The 18,384-nt window shown below is 34.8% G+C and overlaps 1 protein-coding gene across 1 annotated transcript in view; it reads left to right on the plus strand.

Annotated features, from left to right (window-relative positions):
- Positions 1–12,367, plus strand: part of LOC148945769 (uncharacterized) — a 35,824-nt gene extending 23,457 nt beyond the window's left edge. The window contains exon 3 of the mRNA XM_089097803.1: positions 11,029–12,367. Within this exon, the coding sequence (XP_088953929.1) occupies positions 11,029–11,987 (959 nt within the window). The 3' untranslated portion in view covers positions 11,988–12,367. The remainder of the gene's footprint in view (positions 1–11,028) is intronic.
- Positions 12,368–18,384: the final 6,017 nt, after the last annotated feature.

Genomic DNA, 18,384 nt, shown 5'->3' on the forward strand with positions numbered 1-18,384 from the left:
CTAATTTCTTTTCTTTTTTTTTGAGGTTTAGGGTTTGAAGTTTCAGTTTGAACAAGAATGGGAAAGTGCAAATTCAAGGAGACTTGGTTGGAAGAGAAAGATGCGACAGCACACCAAATGAAAGAGTGGTGTAAAGTTATTGCGGGAGATCTGTTCCGTTTCTACTGTTCTATCTGCAGTACATCACTTGTCTGCCATAAGGGGTCCTTCGCCTTAGTGAGGCACGCCAGAACTGCTGAACATAAGAAGAATGTTACCATAAAGCTAACTCCGAATCCGCTTCGTTTCTAGGCAGCATCCTCCATGGAGGGTGGTGAATTGACAGTACTGTCCATGCACATAGATGCTTAGGTAGTGCGGGATGGAATAGCAGTTGCAGAAATTACATGGGCTCTGAAGATGATTGAGTCTGACTATTTTGGGAAGTCTGCAGACGGAATAGTAGATGTATTTGGAAAAATGTTCAGAGATACAGTGGTCAAAAACTTCTCCTTTGGGTGAACTAAGGTTGCTTATTTTTTAACCAAAGCTCTTGAACCCCATTTCCGGAAGATTACCCTTGATGAAGTCGGCAACAGTTATTATGTTGTCGAGTTTGACGAAACCACAAACTCCAAAAGTAAGAAAGAGCTTCAAATGATGATCCAATTGATGTCCAAAAATATGAAACGAGTGGTAGCAAAATGTCTAAAAACTGCGTTTATTAAACACGCAATAGCTGAAGACTTGAAGTCAGAAATAATCAGAACAATCGATGAGAGTGGTTTATCTATCTCTAAACTACTAGCGTTAATTTGTGACGGTCCAAACGAGAACAGAGAACTTATCGAACTGATTGACAGTGAAAATCGTGAATTGACAGGTAGCAATGGTCTCCTTGATATTGGTACTTGCAAGATCCATTTGGTACACATCGCTTTTCGGAAGGGTTTGTAGGAAATCCGTGCGAATTTTTCCGATCTGATCATCAAAGTGTACTACTATTTTTTTAGTGGCTGGCCGGCTAGACAAGAAGACTACAGGAATATTCAAGAGAAAACTGGCATTCCTAAGTCTCACTTTTTGAAACACATACCCACCAGATGCTTAATTATAGGACCTGCTGCTTCGAGGCTAAGGAAACAGATGCTAGCTCTGTTTGAGTACTTTATTGTCTATATTTCAAAGAAAAACCCTAGTCTTATGAAATCAAATACATACAAAGAAATCATCCGGCTGATCTAACAACCGACCATGAAAGCAGAGTACCAGTCTGTTGTTGATAGTTTGAACCTCTTCACATATTTCACCAAAAAGTTTCAACGGAAAAGCCTCTAGTGCATGAACTCCATTCGGAGCTGAATCCCCTGGTCTTGACAGAGGTTGGGCGAATTTTAAAACCCGAAGTGACGAAGAACTTAGGAATGAACTAACGCTTCAGCCATACGAAGAAGTTTGTGCAACTTCTACAAACAGTTGTGAGTGACGAAATTCTCGACTGTCTGAGTCAATAGACGAGGCTCCAAAACGCTTGTTCATGCAGCGTTTTCAGATGCATTATTCTGCAACCGCAAAATATGTCCTTAAGCAAGTATTCTGCAGAGAATTTTTGCAGTTGTTGAAAGTGTTAACTTTTCGTATCCCGATGAAGTATCAAAGCCTCTCAGAGTTTATTATATATTGCCAGGAAGTCACCTATTGCGACGCAAAAGGACATGCTACCGACAAGTTTAAGCTAGTCCAGTTGTCCGGAATTCCGGATCGACAAGTGGAACAATCTGATCCAGGGAGGAAAATATCCAAACTTATCTCAAGTCGTAAAAAAGGCTTTGACCATTTCACACGGGTCTGCTAGCATTGAGCGGTGTTTCTCCCTTTTTGGGTGAGCTCTCAACGAAGAAGGAGCTTCGATAAATGGGCAAACTTTGACTGCAAATTTGTTTGTGATAGATGGATTGGGCAGATTTGGAGGACGTGCGTAAAATGTTGCTATCACTGAAGACTTAATAAAACTGGCCAAATTCGCTAGAAAGAAATATGATTTGTATCTACAGCAGCAAAAAGCCTTGAAAGAAAAAACTGAGAAAGAGCAGCAGGATTTGGAGGCAAGAGGACGGTTGAGAGATCAGTAGCTTGCTGAAACCTCTTTGAAAAGACAGACAATAGAGACTTTTGAAAAATCTCATAAAGAAAAAAAAAAAGAAGCGCTTGGTTCCAAGGAACAGGCCGCAGACGATTTGATGAAGGAAGCTCATAACCGGCTTAAAAAAGGTCTTGAAAAGAAGGGCATACAGCTAGCGCAGGCCATGATAGATGGGACTTTTTCAATACGTACTGAACAAAAAAAGGGAGCTGCTACTCTTGAAACCGCCCAGCAGTTAGAGTCAAACAAACAGTCGCTGATCACATCTATGTTCCAGCATAAGGTAGTGCAATAAAATGGAAAAAAATATGTTGTGTGTTCTAGTTACCGTACCCTTATCTATCATAATATTTTTGTATCTGATTTTTGTATTAGAAAGTTAGGCGTTCAGAAAAAAAAGAAGGAAAAAGCTCCTCCCGTTACATAATGCTTCTCAGGTGGCCTGTTTCTAAATTATTACTTGGCCTCTGATCCTGGAGAGATGTCTGCAAATGATCATTCCCATTTTCGTTACCTTAGTCAAGTGTCATTTGCTGTTGTGTCACTGCTTATTCTTTCAAAAGCTTTCTGAGAACTGGGTTTTTGAGGTAAATTTTTTGTCCAGAATGGTCCCTAGAGAGGTCCCTTTTTTGACTAAAAATAGGTCCCTAAGTCCCTATTTTTTACCACTTGAACCTGTTGCAGCCCTTTAAAAGTCATAGAATCTTAATGGAAATCACACCATCAGATTCAGTTTATCAGAGAACCTTACTGTAGAGGTTTCAAGCTCCTCTCTGCAAAAATGTGGAATTTTGTATTTTTTGCTAGAAGAAAGATCACGAATGCGTGTTTATTTGTTTTTTTCTTTTTCCCAAGGGTGATCATATCGACTCAGTTGTCCTAGAATGTTGCGAGAGGGCTCATTCGTAGGTGTGGTAATAGGAAGGTGTGGTAGGTCCTTCCTCTTTTTACTACAACAAATTTGTGAAATGATTTTTTTGTGAAAAATCAAGTCATTTGCTGTGATTAAAAAGCTAATACCGTAAACTAGGCTATACTAGATGTCAGAAATAAAAGAAATTAATCAATTCTCAAAGAAACGCAGCGACCTGTAACACATCAACAATAAATATGCACTGTGCAATATGCAACAATTGTTATAAAAACCAACAAACACAAAAATATCAATGAAAAAAACAAACAACAAACGAGACTGTGGCCAGTGGAGAGAAAAGAAAAGACAAATGCAAAACAACGCGGATATTTCGCCTGTATCACAAACAAGGCGTCTTCAGCACGAAAGACGGAAGAAGAACAAGATAAAAAAAAAGAAAAAAAAAGTTAAAATTAAAAAAAAACAATAAAACCATCACCAAAACAAAAAATATACAATTGGCGCAAACTAATCCACTTAGGGAAAAGATGCTAATATGGAGCTACTTCAGTGAGAACACCAGAGCAACTGCGGAAAATAAAAAATGGAAATTACTTTAACTATTCTGTTGTGAAATAATCCTTTTATTGAAGCAATTCGTTTTGGTCTATCAGGTAAAACAGTCCCCTGGTGATTATTTATAATCTTAATTCCCTTATTGACTGTTGATTAACTCTTTAGAAGATTATCATAAATTGGGTCAATATTTAAACTACCTGTGTCCCTATTTATTGAAAGGTTAGCAAACATATGTTTTTAATTTCAATGGCTTCTCTCGCCCATTGTATGTACTTCTTATAACTTGAAAGAGTTAAGGCCTCATCATATTTTACAAAGTGATATAGTTGAAACCAAATAAGTTCAGCTGAGGCTAAAACAAAGTTTTTCCGGACTCTTAGAACCCTTACGGTTTTTTCTACGTAATGCTGATGTTCAATAAACCTTTTAATAAATTGTTGGTGAGTTCTACCAATACAGAACTTGTCACAAGAACACGAAATTTTATACACCCCACTTACTAAATTTCCAATAGTTAAATCCTTTCCAGAACTACGGGAACCACCCATGGGCATCAACAATTGGAAACAGATTTCAATGCCAAAATTACACAAAATCTATTAAAGTTTCTCCCATAAACCTGGTACGTATCGCAATCAATCAATCAATGAAAAGCAATGAAAGGAAACTTTTTGATATATCAAAATCTAAAGACTGTGACAGCCCAGTATCCCTACTATCATGTTTAACAAATCTATTTTCAATTATTTTGTCCATGAACTTAATTGGGTAATTATTACAAAACAAAATATCGCTCAAGTATAATAATTCCGAATCCAGAAATTCCTGGGAACAAATTCTAAAGGCTCTATCCACTAGTGAAATTACAATCCTCCGTTTCACTGACATAGGGTGGCAAGAATGAAAATTCAAATACCTTCTTCTTCTTCTATTTAACAGCAGGCGGGCTTTTCAGTAACACTATTTAGCCCTTTTCCTTTTGCTTCACTCTGTGGGCTACAGAGCTACTGGCTTGATTGCTTAATATTTATTAGATATATTCAGATATCTTTCAGCAGATCTTTCGACTCTAGGAGTTCAAATATAAGATGATAGATGTTGATTTCTATGCTCTGTGTGTAGGTATAGTTGGCTAGGCTCTTGGCTGATAGTGGGATTTTGTGGTGTTTGAAGCATTTTAACAGTTTAGAAAGCAAGGTATGTTGTGCAGACGTCAGCATATTACATTCAAATTGGCAATGGTCAATTGTTTCATTATTCATATTACAATGCCTGCAAAGAGGGGACAGGGGAATTGAACCACTTGAATTAGAAAGCTTATATGAGAATGCAAGGAAATTTAGTCCATTTGTTCCAGAACGAATTCTATGATAAATTTTAGAAAGATACTTATTGGGAAAGGGGGAAAGGATAGGATTAATTTTATTAAAATTAATATCTGATAGCCTCCATCGGTAAATATCTCTAATTGGGATTGGTCTCCCACTTGGCTGGTCAATATTTATAGAATTTTTTGCTATTTCATCAACCTGATGATTACCACTTATGCCAGAGTGGCTAGGAATGTACTGAAAGTAAGTTTTTATGCCACTTGAAGCAAGATTATCAATAATACTGAGACAATGATAAGTGTCAATGTCCAACTTATATTGAGGAGCTGAGGCCAGCAACTCAAGGCTTGATAAAGAGTCGGAATAGATGATAATATTATTCAAATTTTCAATCAAAGATTGGTTTTTCTTAAGGTGTTCTAATGCCATGATTATGGCATTTAACTCAGCAGACATTATAGATAAATTATTAAATAATCTCTCGCCCATTGCAATTCTCAGGTGAGGAAGGAAAACACCACTTGCAACCTTCTCATTCGTTTTTGATCCATCAACAAATATTTGGAAGTGATTTTTATAGGTAATTGTATTAAGTTCTGCAAATTTTTTCTGAACAAAAGCAATGGGGGTTAAATCTTTATTCCATTTTGAAAATTCAATATTTATTATGGGAAATGACCAATTCCATGAAGGGGATTGGAGGAAAGTAGGTGCAATAGACTTTGCTGGTACAGGGAACTTCTTTTGAATATTGGCATACTCATTTGCAATACCTCTATACATGGCTGGATTTCTTGACCTATTATATAACGTGAGTGAGCTATTTGACTCAATTTTTGTAAGAAGTTTTGTCAAAAGTAAGCTACGTCTCTCCTTTATTGTTGTTAATCCACTCTCCATAAGCAGAAACTTGGTGCTTGTGGGTTTCCTAAGACCAAATATGAGACGTATTATATCATTTGGTGTTGTTTCAATTTTTTGCATCTGGGTCTTTGCACATGCATCATAGACAATGAGCCCATAATCAATATGGGGTCTTATATGTGATTTATAAAACTGGAGTAAGGTTTTCTCATTACAACCCCAGGGTGTGGAAAGAAGTCTTTTCAGTATATTTGCTTTTCTATAAATATTTTTTATTGTGTTTGAAATGTGTAGGTGGAAATTAAGTTTTTGTTCAAGCATGAGACCTAGGTAATTAATATTATTATCTTCTGGAATAGTTGTTTTATTTAGAGTTAGTTTTGCATTAACATGGTTTTGCTTCCTGTGAAATTGGATTATTTTTGACTTGGTGGGTGCAATGGGTAAATCTGAATGTTGAGAGAATTTTTCAAACTGGAAAAGTGACTTTTGCATATTTGACTGTGCTATCTGAAAGGTGTTGCCAGATGACCATAGCACCAGATCATCAGCATATTGTAGATTCGTGTGGGGTAGGTTCATGTCCCAGAGATATAGGGCAAATAGGAGGCAACTGAGGACTGCTCCCTGAGGTAGGCCTTTGGATATTGTCTTTTGGGGTGAAGAAGCTGAACCAACACAAACAATGAAACTTCGCACTTCTATGAAGGATTTAATAAACGATACTAGCTTGGGAGGTACTCCAAAGTTTGCAAGTTTATTTAAAAGGATTTGGTGGTTCACATTGTCATATGCTCCTTCAAAATCAAGGAAAGCTGCCACTAGGATATTATTTTTTGAGAAAGCTTCATTTATTGCATTTGTTAGCAAAATGAAAGCATCTGTTGAGGAGTGGTATTTCCTGAATCCAGTTTGAGTGTGTGGGATCATGTTATTTTTCTCAACAAACCAGAGGAGTCTGTGATAAATCATTTTCTCCATTATTTTCCCCATCAGAGGTGTAATCATTATGGGCCTATAAGACTCAGGGTTATCTTTTGGTTTATTTTTCTTTAGGATTGGTAGGAGGGACGAACATTTCCATATATTGGGGAACCTAGACGATGCCCAAGCGTGATTATAACAATTTAGCAGTTCTTGTTTGTATGAAGGTGTGAGATTCTTTATCCATGTAGGGTGTATATTGTCATAGCTGCTGCTAGTTTTGGACCTAATATGATGTATTGCATTATTCAATTCCTGGATTGAAAATGGATTAGTTATGTACTCGGATCCTGGGCGTGGTTGGTAACTAGGGTTCATAGGAATTGTGGACAGATTGCTTTGATTGTTTGATGTTAGCTTATTAACAAAGAGTTGCAAATAGGTTAGCCTTTTCAATATCATTGTCATAATGGGTATTATTATGTATAAGTTCATACAGGAGTGGGTTGGGAGAAGTCTTTTTCCCACATATGTGGCTTATGACTTTATGTATAATTGGCTCATGCATTTCTCTGGAGAGATTATTTGCAAAATTATTCCAGTATTTATATTTAGCATCTATTATAGTCCTTTTAAGATTAGATTCTGCTTGTAATTTTTTTAAATATGTAGTAGGTGTTGGTTTTTTTATGAATTCTGTCCTAGCTGCCTTTTTCATCTTCCATTTATTTAGGCACTCATTTGTCCACCATGCTTTAAGAATTTGTTTAGGGAATGTTTTCTTAGGTGTTGTCCTGGGGATAGCATGATTAGCTGTATTTATTAGTAAAGATGTCAAGGCTTCAGCATGTGTGTCAACTGTTGTGTTAGAAATGTATGAACTTTGGGTGAAACTTGTAATTTCATCATTTAGCTTATTTTGGAAAATAGACCAATTTGCTTTAGTGTTGATATATTTGGAAGTATGAGAAGAAGTTTCAGCAGGTTCATTTAGGGAGCAAACTATAGCAAAGTGGTCTGTACACAGACTATCAATTTTATTTATGTAAATTTTGTTCAAAAAATTTAAAGACACAATTTGTAGGTCAATTGTGGAGAATTTGGCACTTTTGGGGTTAAAATATGTAATTAGGTTTGGAGGGGTAGCAACAGCTAATTCATTATTATTTGAAATCATATGCTCAATAAATTTACCAGCTTTATTTGCTGGTTTATTCCCCCACAAAAGGCTGTGGGCATTGAAATCACCACAAATAATGATGTTTTTTATCATATTAGAATTATTTATATAATTAAAGAAATCCTTGGCATCTGAAGTTTGGCCATTAGGGTTATAAAAGCTTATTATGTAGGTTTTTAAATTATTCAGCCAAACACTTATACCAATTACATCAACATCATTTTCAAAATCTGGAAAATTGATGCCACAAAATTTTATATTATTATTAACTAATAAAGCTACACCACCTCCTTTTCTCTCTGAAGATCTATCCTTTCTCAGGATAGTATATCCCAGAGACTTAATTTGTTGATTTTGGGTTAAATGAGTTTCCTGGAGGCAAGCAATATTAATGGAATTATTATTCATAAATTATATTAGTTCATTTAGCTTATTTTCTGTTAGTGATCTTACATTCAATTGGAGTATTGATATATGTTGTGTTGTTGATTTATTCTTCATATGACTGTGTATCAATGTTCAGCTTTGTTAAAAGTAAAGCAAGATCTGTTTTTGCTTGAATGAGCATATCATCTGGGATGTAGATTTTTGCCAATTCTGCAATAATTTTTGTTTTGTGTAGTTGATGTATGTTCATGGCCTGAACTGCATTACAGTTTAAAATGAATAAGCATATATTTGGGGATTGCATTTTTGGTAGTGCATCCTGTTTGTTGGTTAAGGGATTGATTCCTGGTAGTGTTTCTGGTTTGTTTCTTCTTGGGAGGGAGGGCCAGGCTGGCCTCATCTCACCGGAAAACAAGGCTTGCTGGCTTGGTGATTCCTTCTGATAGGGATTTGAGCTAGGGGGATTAGAAGATGTTGTTTTATATGGGGTGCTTGATGCATTTGGGGCATTTGACTTGGGGGTTTTGGTTGGTTTCATTACAGGCTTTATTTGGTATTGTTGGGCAGCATTTGCTTCCATTGCTGCAAAGGGGTATGGGATGGCCTTCTCTGTTGATATTTGGAGTGTTAGAGCTCTTTTCTTGTATGCAGGGCATAATGATTTATTTGTAGATTCATGCGGACCTTTGCAATTGATGCATGTAGGCTGGGTGTTTTTGCAAGTTGTCAGCTCTTTAGGATGGAAAGATTTACAATTACTACACTCTTGGAGAATTTCATTGCATTTGTTTGTCGTGTATCCCAGTTTGAAACACTTCTGACACTGAATAGGCTTAGGTTTGTATTCCTTGTGTGGTTTGATTTGCCCAAATAGGAATAATTTTTCTGGGATATCAATTTTATCCTTTAGTGTGAATAAGAAGGATCTACTAGTTTTTAGGCCATTAGAGTTAGGTTTTCCAAGTTGGATAACATCCTCAACTGGGATTGTGTTTCCAGCCCTATCTGAGAGGCCTTCTTTTAACTCCTGAGTAGATATCTCTGGGGGAACATTATAAACTACAATTTTTGTTGGTGATTGTTTTGGGTTCCAATTAGATGCAATAATTGGGATATTCAGAAGGGATTTAAGGTTAATTATTGTATCTGCTGATTTCTGATCTTCTACAGCTATAAGCAGAGATCCATCACGGTTAATGTTAAGAGAGAACATTGATATTAGCAGTTTAAAAATTGCAACTCTTATTGCAGTGATCATTTTTATTTCAATGGGGGTAGTGGGAGTAATTTTAAGGTAAATTCCTAAGTTTTTGGAGGGAGGATCTTGGGCAGGTAGAGGGGAAATGCTTTTAATTGGGGAGATTTTTGTCCTTTTTTTAGAGCTTCTAGAGAGGACCTCTTGAAACCCATTATCATCATTTATGGTTGCATTAGGACCTACAGTTATCATTGTCCTATTCTCTGAATTGGAGCCATCATTAGAAATTTCAGTTATGCTGCTTGACCATCCTGATTGTTTATAATCCATTATGGTATTTTATGTAGTTTCTGGGAGTACGTTTTTTTTTTGGCGGTATCCTGTTAAATGACTATTTGAAAAGTAATTAGGAACAAATATAAAACACAATCTGGAAGGGGAAATAGATTATATAAAAAACTCTGCTCTATACTATGGGAAGGATAAACACCACAGTTTAGCCCTGAGGATGACTTGAGCAGGATAGGTTTGGTACAACTACTGATTAGAAGCGATAATAATCAAGAAAATATATTTCGATTTTCTTGTACGGTTGCTGTTGTTGTTCGAAAAAAAAAAAAAAAAAAAAAAAAAAAAATACCTACAGGGTGTTTTTTTTTTATCTTGTTCTTCTTCTGTCTTTTGTGCTGAAGACGCCTTGTTTGTGATACAGGCGAAATATCCGCGTTGTTTTGCATTTGTCTTTTCTTATCTCTCCACTGGCCGCAGTCTCGTTTGTTTTTTGTTTTTTTCATTGATATTTTTCTCTTTGTTGGTTTTTATCACAATTGTTGCATATTGCACAGTGCATATTTATTGTTGATGTGTTACAGGTCGCTGCGTTTCTTTGAGAATTGATTCACTTCTTTTATTTCTGACAACTAGTATAGCCCTGTTTACGGTATTAGCTTTTTAATCACAGCAAATGCCTTGATTTTTCACAAAAAAATTATTTCACAAATTTGTTGTAGTAAAAAGAGGAAGGACCTACCACACCTTCCTATTACCACACCTACGATGTCTAGTCTCTTGAAATTTGGAAAATATTCCAATATATTTGTAAAATGTAAAACAAATATTTTTTGCCGAATTTGATTAAAAGATCTTGATAAGAAATAATTGATTTGCTCTTAAGATCTTGATTGCTTTTACCCTGCTTAACAAACTCTTGGATATAGTGTCGAATTATTTACAATATTTTATTGTATGACCAATATAAAAAATTATAGAGATAAATATCATTAACGTATTTGAAGAAACTATGTTAATTGATAAAATAAGAGCGATCATGTATTATGTCGATATTACAACACATTTTTTTAAAGACAAACCCATCCTTAAGTAAATTGATCTGCAACAAACTGTTATAGACTCTCAACTGTTACAAAGCCTCAAAGTGGCTTTTATAGATACAAGGTAAGAGTCATTAAAATTACCTTAAAAAAAAATCATAAGACTAAAACTCACAAGTTGAGTTGTGTTTATTTATTAAAAAAGGGCAAAAATATACAAGTCTTTGTGATTTATTTTATGTAAATTTATATATTTTAGGTCTCCCAGTTGCAACGTTGTGTGGTAATGATGTCATTAAAGAGGAATGTGATATACCAAGCCAGCCAGGTCTTGCAACGATATGGCTAAAACACGAAATGGATTTGAATTATCAAAATGAGATGCAAAGTCACATTTGTGTATTTGCTGAAAATGATGTGACAAAACAAGAGGTTTCTCAAACCTGGGAAAGACCTTTCGAATGTAATATTTGCAAGAAACGGTTTACTACAAGTGCCAGTTTATCCCGTCATCAAAGAACTCATACCGGAGAAAAACCTTTCAAATGTAATATTTGTGAAAAAACATACCATCGAAAAGCCGACTTGTCGATTCATCAAAGAACTCATACTGGAGAAAAACCTTTCGAATGTGTTGTTTGTAAGAAACGTTTTACTTCAAGTAACGGTTTATCTAATCATCAAAAATCTCATACTGGAGAAAAAGCTTTTGAATGTCATATATGTCAGAAAACGTTCCGCCGAAAAGCAGACCTGTTTATTCATCATAGAACTCATACCGGCGAAAAACGTTTCGAATGTGATATATGTAAGAAATGTTTTACTCAAAATGCCAGTCTATCCAATCATCAAAGAACTCATACGGGAGAAAAACCTTTCGAATGCTACGCATGTAAGAAATGCTATACTTCAAGTTCCAGTTTATCCAATCATCAAAGAACTCATATGGGAGAAAAACTTTTCGAATGTAATATTTGTAAGAAATGTTTTAATTCTATTAGCAATTTATCTCGTCATAAAAGAACTCATACTGGAGAAAAGCCTTTTAAATGCTATACATGCGATAAATGTTTTACTTCAAGTTCCAGTTTATCTCATCATCAAAGAACTCATACGGGAGAAAAACCTTTCGAATGTGATATTTGTAAGAAATTTTTTAATTCTATTTACAATTTATCTCGCCATAAAAGAATTCATACTGGAGAAAAACCTTTATAATTTGATACTTGTAAGAAATGTTTTACTTGAAGTTCCAGTTTATCTAATCATCAAAGAACTCATACCGGAGGATAACCTTTTGAATGTAATATATATGAGAAAACGTTCCGCCAAAAAACAGACCTGTTTATTCATCATTGAACCTAGGTCCAAAGGGTATCTGCAAGAAATTCAATTGTTAAAATCAGAAATCAGGTGACCCAGTTCTCCAATTTGTTTATTTGCTGGTTCGTTTGTTTAAGTGAATGAATTTTTTCTTTTATTACTCAGCTGTTCGTTATTATCCGTCGATGGCAGTTCAGAATTTTTGAATTTTATGCAAGTCGCGGATATTGGCGAATGACTCACTTTATGGTTGTTAGGTATTTGATTTTAAGTCTTATAATCGTTGGTATTTTATTGAATTTTATTCATCTTTTAATTTTTTGGCTGTTTTTTTTTATTGGTTTTTAATTGGTTTTGTTGAATTTCCGCGTTTGTTTTTTTGGTTTTTTCTTTGGCATTTTCTTTGATTATATTATTTTGTTCACGCTGAAGAAGAGAGCCGGTTGTTCTCTTGAAATATTCGCTTTGTGTATTTCTTCAGTATTTTCGTTTGGCCTTTAAGAACCCCATTTTGGATCATTTTCTTTCTTTATGTTATGGCACGCCAATGTTGCTTAAGAAATTATCTTCATTGAACTTATTCTAGCGAAAACCTTTCAAATGTGATATATGTAAGAAACGTTTTACTTTAAGCCACGATTTGTCTTGTCATAAAATAATTCATGCAGAAGAAAAGTCTTTCGAATATGATATATGTAAAACATTCTTTACAAGAAGTTCAGGTTTATCTTATCATCAAATAAATCAAAAAGGAGAAAGTCATGAAGGGTTCAAACCCCCCTAGTCACCCCCTCCCCCTGGGTACAGTCTTGCAAGGGGGTGTAGTGGATAATATATGTGAGAAAACATTCCGCCGAAAAGCTGACCTAAAAAATACACAAAAAAACGCATAAAAAATTTGTTTTTATCCATTTTTGTCACGTTTTTACGTGTCAGAAAAACATTGGGGGGGGGGGGGGGTTCAAACCCCCTAGTCCCCCCTCCCCCTGGGTACGGTCTTGCAAGGGGGTATAGTGGATAATATATGTGAGGAAGTATTCTGCCGAAAAGTTGACCTCTTTATTCATCAACGAACTGATACTGGATAAAAATGCTTCAATGTTATATATGTGAAAACCGTTTTACTTTAAGTACTAGTTTATCTAATCGTCAAAGCATCCATACTGGAGAAAAGTCTTTCGAAAGTGATCGATGCAAGAAATGTTTTACTTCAGGATCGGGCTTATATAACCATCAAACAATTCTAACTGGAAAAAAATCTTTTGAGTGTGAGACATGTAAGAAATGTTTTACTTTAAGCTCCACTTTATCTTGTCGTCAGAGAATTCATACTAGAGAAAATACTAGAGGTTTATGTTCATTATGCATGTTTTTGACCGTTTTTAAACAAACCGCGTACCGTCTTCAAGTTTCAGCTAAAGATGACAATTTTGATAGTATTCTATAGCTGAGACTTAGATTTATGAACTCATCGCATTACATTTTTGAAATATGATTCAAATTTTTTTTTAAGAAAAAATGTTTATTAAAAACAGAGAATTTTGCGACTAATATGTAGCTACTAGGGCCGTTCTTTTACTCATCTATATGCTAAGATCTTACATCTTTTGACAAAGAACGCTTAAAATTGAAATCTTAGCACTAAGATCTTATGCCTTTTGTCGTTTTTATGCAACGTCTTTTATCATTCTGCTCTGATCAGCGTTCTGAGAACAATGATGAGTATATCATCTTCTCAAGTTCTCTCATCATTGTTCTATATGGAAAAAAGATGGCGTCTTTCACACTTTTTGCTAACATCAGTTAGCTGTAAGATCTTAGAATAAAGATGAGTTAAAAGAACGGAAATCTTTACAGAAAGATGTGAGATCTTAGTGCAAAAGAACGGGCCTACTATTTTGACCGAATAGACAAAGTATTTGTATCATTTTGTTCATTAGTTCAGATCTATATAGTCACCGTGTCATATTTGTTATATTACTTCGAAGTTTCTGTAGAAAATAACGTAAACTTGCAAGAGAATGCAAAAATTGTTACCCCTAGATGGACTATAATTCGCTATTTCTCATTCAAAGAATATTAGTGGATCCATTTCGAAGGTGTTTGTAATGCCTCTAGAGTTGACGGTTACTGTTTTGTCTACCTGTTTTACTGTCAAACTAGACGAAAAAGTTCTCGGATTGGCTGATTTGAATATTTTTTTCTGTGATCTATCGGAGTCTCTGATTCATTGTGGAGAATAAAAACGGAGGAAAGAAGCTGAAGCAAAACTCAGGACAATTCAAAAAGGAAGTAATCTTTTCTATTTGCATTTGTTCTATTTTTATCTTATCTTGGATATCCAATTCGATGCATTTTGTTTATAGAACAAAAGGAGTAATTTCTTTTGATATTGTTTTGTTCAAAGTTGTTTGAAAAATGTCAATATAATTTATTTATGCACGTTTCATAAATCTATATACATTTATTTCCAATCCACATAAAGTAGACAAAATGAAAATGTAGCATGACAAAGATAAAATTCTCTTTATTTTCATTCATTTCGAAATTTTGCCAAATTAGGGGTTAACTTTTGAAAGTTAGCTTACGAAAAAAATTAATATATGCATACATTTGCCATTTGTGCCTTTACAATGGAACTAATGGCTTGACTCATTACAACAATAGTTGAAAAACTAATTTTCTACGTACCGTTTTCCCCCTTATTTTTCATCAACAGTTTGTTCGTAATGTCAAACCAGCAAAAGAAAAAGTAATATCAATAAATTTATTGTCACATTCTTGACCCAATGAAAAAAATTTCGCCAAGGTTTCAATAAAATTACTATATTAAAATGTTATTTGAAGATAAACCAAAATGTGGGTAACAATGGAAGGAAACATCATACTCTGATTAATAGAAACAAACCATAGATATTAAGTGACAATTTCTTAGTTCTAGTTGTTTATATATGTTAGAATTATGCTGTTAACCATCAAAGGGTTACAGAAAAACTAAAAGTATTAGTGAAAATACTTCAAATAAAAAGGGAAATGTGGGTTCAGCAGACCCTATACCACCTGCCCGGAAAATGGCCAATTTTGTGGAAGCAGGGGCTTCAGCCGAAATTGACTCCACTCTTCCATCCCTCATTCAGAAATATGTAAATTTTGCTGTAACATGGTCTGACCTCATCCTAGAACCTACATCTTCTTCCGATCGAGGTTTATATGGGCAATTAGATGCAGATGGCCAGAAGAAGTTGGATGAAATACAAAAAGAGCAGGAAAAGGGAGCTACTCGCGGTTCCAAAATATTTGAAGGACCGAGAAAGCTGAGTGAAGACGAGAACTTTAAGGATCTACTTAACGAAAATTGTATCGTTAATATTTATCACTTCACTATAGAATTGCTCAGGATTAATTATCACCTTAAGTATTTTTTTTTTAATACCCCCAATTGTACTAAGCTAGTGGAACTTACAAGTTTACAAATTATTCGTAAAAATGACAAACTAAGGTAAAGACTAATTGGTTAAAAGTTAAGAATCCGGCAGCTTTTGGGCTTGCAGGGCTTTACAATTCACCATGATGGGATCACAAGCAAAACAAACTCTGTGTAAAGTTTAAGTCAAAATTGGAGATTCTTCGATTTTCGCTGAATTTTAAAATCTTTTTCCCGATAAGGTAACACTGGGTTTATTTAAAAAATAAAGTTTACATCATCAATTCCCTGAAGCAAGCTTGTGCGGGAGAAAACCCTCCTAATAAATCAATAAACAAGATAAAAAAGAGAAAAAAAAATCACAATCAGAGCTCGTTACCGGACCCGAAAACCTCCAAACAGCACCTAACAAAATTATAATATTTAGAATTATATTCAGCTGCAACTGAACCCTCCTCAAAAACTTAACTTAACTGGCCCAGAATAATCCATCCAAAATATACACATCAAAACAATGGTTCTTTAACAATTTACGAAATTCCTGCAAACCCCCAACACTCCTCAAATTCTCTGGCAAACTCTCCCAAACTAACGGAACAACATGGCGAACTGAAACCCTAGACCTAGACGTGACCATAGCTGGTTATCCTGCCAACTGAGAAGATCGCGTCAAATGATCGTGAATAGTAGACGCAAGAATAAACATTCCTGAAAAACATGATGGTAACTCTGAAGCTAAATAATTAAACATAAACAAAGCATTATAGAATACGCATATTCTTGCAAACGGTAGAATTTTATACTCGCGGTAAAGATGCCTTGCCGATACAGATAGGTCAACTTTATTACCATACAAAACTCTAATTGTCATATTCTGCGTTACACGGAGCGGATGGAGGTGAGTTCCGACTGTTTTCGACAAAACCATACAACAGTAAATGAGATATGGGTTAACCATAGAAATATACAACATTCGCAGAATTTCACACGAATTTCAGAACTTCATACCTAAGTTTACGAATAATACCAATCTTACGAGATAATTTGCTGCTAGTAGATGCAATATGGTCTTTAAAACTAAGGCTTTCATCAATAATTGTACCTAGGTATCTAGTACTAGTAGATCTTACAATAGTATGGTGTCCTACTTCTATCCTATTAATCCATGGATAATGTCCAGTAATTCTACCATAAATCAAAAAATTCGACTTATTATGATTCAGTTTCAGTTTATTTACTCGCATCCACTTTTCAATCGAAGAAATACCTTGTTTCAATATAGTCATCAACTCATTTTTAGTTCTAGCAGCTACAGTAAAATGGGCGTCATCAGCAAAACATGATATAATTCCTTTAGTACCGTAAGTATCAAGATCTAAAGAACAAGACACATGACATGAAGTTCTACAAAAACCATTAATATAAACCAAAAACAACAAAGGACCAAAAACGGAACCCTGAGGTACTCCAATCGAAATATGTTCAATTTTAGATTTAACTCCAGCCATCACGACACACTGAGTCCTTCCATTAAGAAAACTAACCATCACTTTCAAAAAATCACCAGGCATACCACTACTATATAACTTTTGAACTAGTAAATCATGATCAACAGAATCAAATGCTTTAATATATCCCAAGATACCGAAGCTATCTTCTGACCCTTGTCTAAAGCATCATTAATGAAAGTTGTTAAAAATAAAACTGCATGCTCTGTAGAATGATGACTCCTAAACCCAAACTGACTAGAACTAAAAAATGATCTTTTCTCGAGAAAACTTACCATCCTACTATGAATGAACTTTTCAACCTCTCTAGAAATAAATGGCAGCAAAGAAATGGGTCTATAATCACTAAAAGAATTCTTATCCCCTCCTTTAAATATCGGGAAAACACTCGCGCATTTTAGACAATCAGGAAATATTCCAGTTTTTAAACAATTGTTTATAAGTCCTAAAAAATGACTAGATATAACGGGTAAAATCGACTTCAAAACCTTCAATGAAATAATATTGCCTCCTGATGCACCATTTTTCATATTTTTTATAACATCAAATAATTCATCAATAGTTACTGATTTAAGTTTTGCAGACACATAACAATCTTCAGGTAGGAAATGACGAAAGTCTCCATCGTGATCAATTACTGGCAACGATGATGACACACGCTGCCCAATAGTAGCGAAGTGATTACACATCTTATCTACAACATTAGTATTCATTCCTATATTATCTGGACGGATCAAGACGCTACCAGGGCTAGTCACCGACTTAATCAATTTCCAAGTCTTACTTGGGTTACTCTCAACGTTTTTAAACTTAACCTTATAATATTCTACCTTAGCCTGTCAGTATACAGCATTTAACCTAATATTATAAACTCAATACATTCATTATCATGAGGATCATTGCTCCTTGTTGACAACTTATGTAAAAAAACGTCTTCTATTATTAACAAACGTCTTATATAAAAAACGTCTTCTATTAATTGACTAACAAACTCTTTGTAATCCAAGGTTTATTCGGAGACACCCTTCTCTTCTGTATTCCTGACACTTCACAACATTCCAACAACGTATCCTAAATCTAACCATACCAAAGCTCAAACTTCAAACTTAAATCTAATTCTTCTTGTAAAAATTCAAAATCTAACTGTTCTATCCTAAGCTTAAATCTTGAAAGTGTATTCGAATCAACTAATAATTTCCTAGGCTAAGGGCGAGCATCACTGTTAATATGAATATTCTTGAATATACCCAGAACTAATATTGCCAAACCAAAGTGATCCGAAACATCATTTAACACAACACTCGACGAATCATGGGGAAGATTTAAAAATACATTATCAATTAGAGATGAAGATGACTCT

The sequence above is a fragment of the Artemia sp. Qi Xiang Cuo genome, chromosome 12, assembly GCF_049724085.1.
Source record: "Artemia sp. Qi Xiang Cuo chromosome 12, ASM4972408v1, whole genome shotgun sequence".
Classification (NCBI taxonomy): Eukaryota; Metazoa; Arthropoda; class Branchiopoda; order Anostraca; family Artemiidae; genus Artemia; species Artemia sp. Qi Xiang Cuo.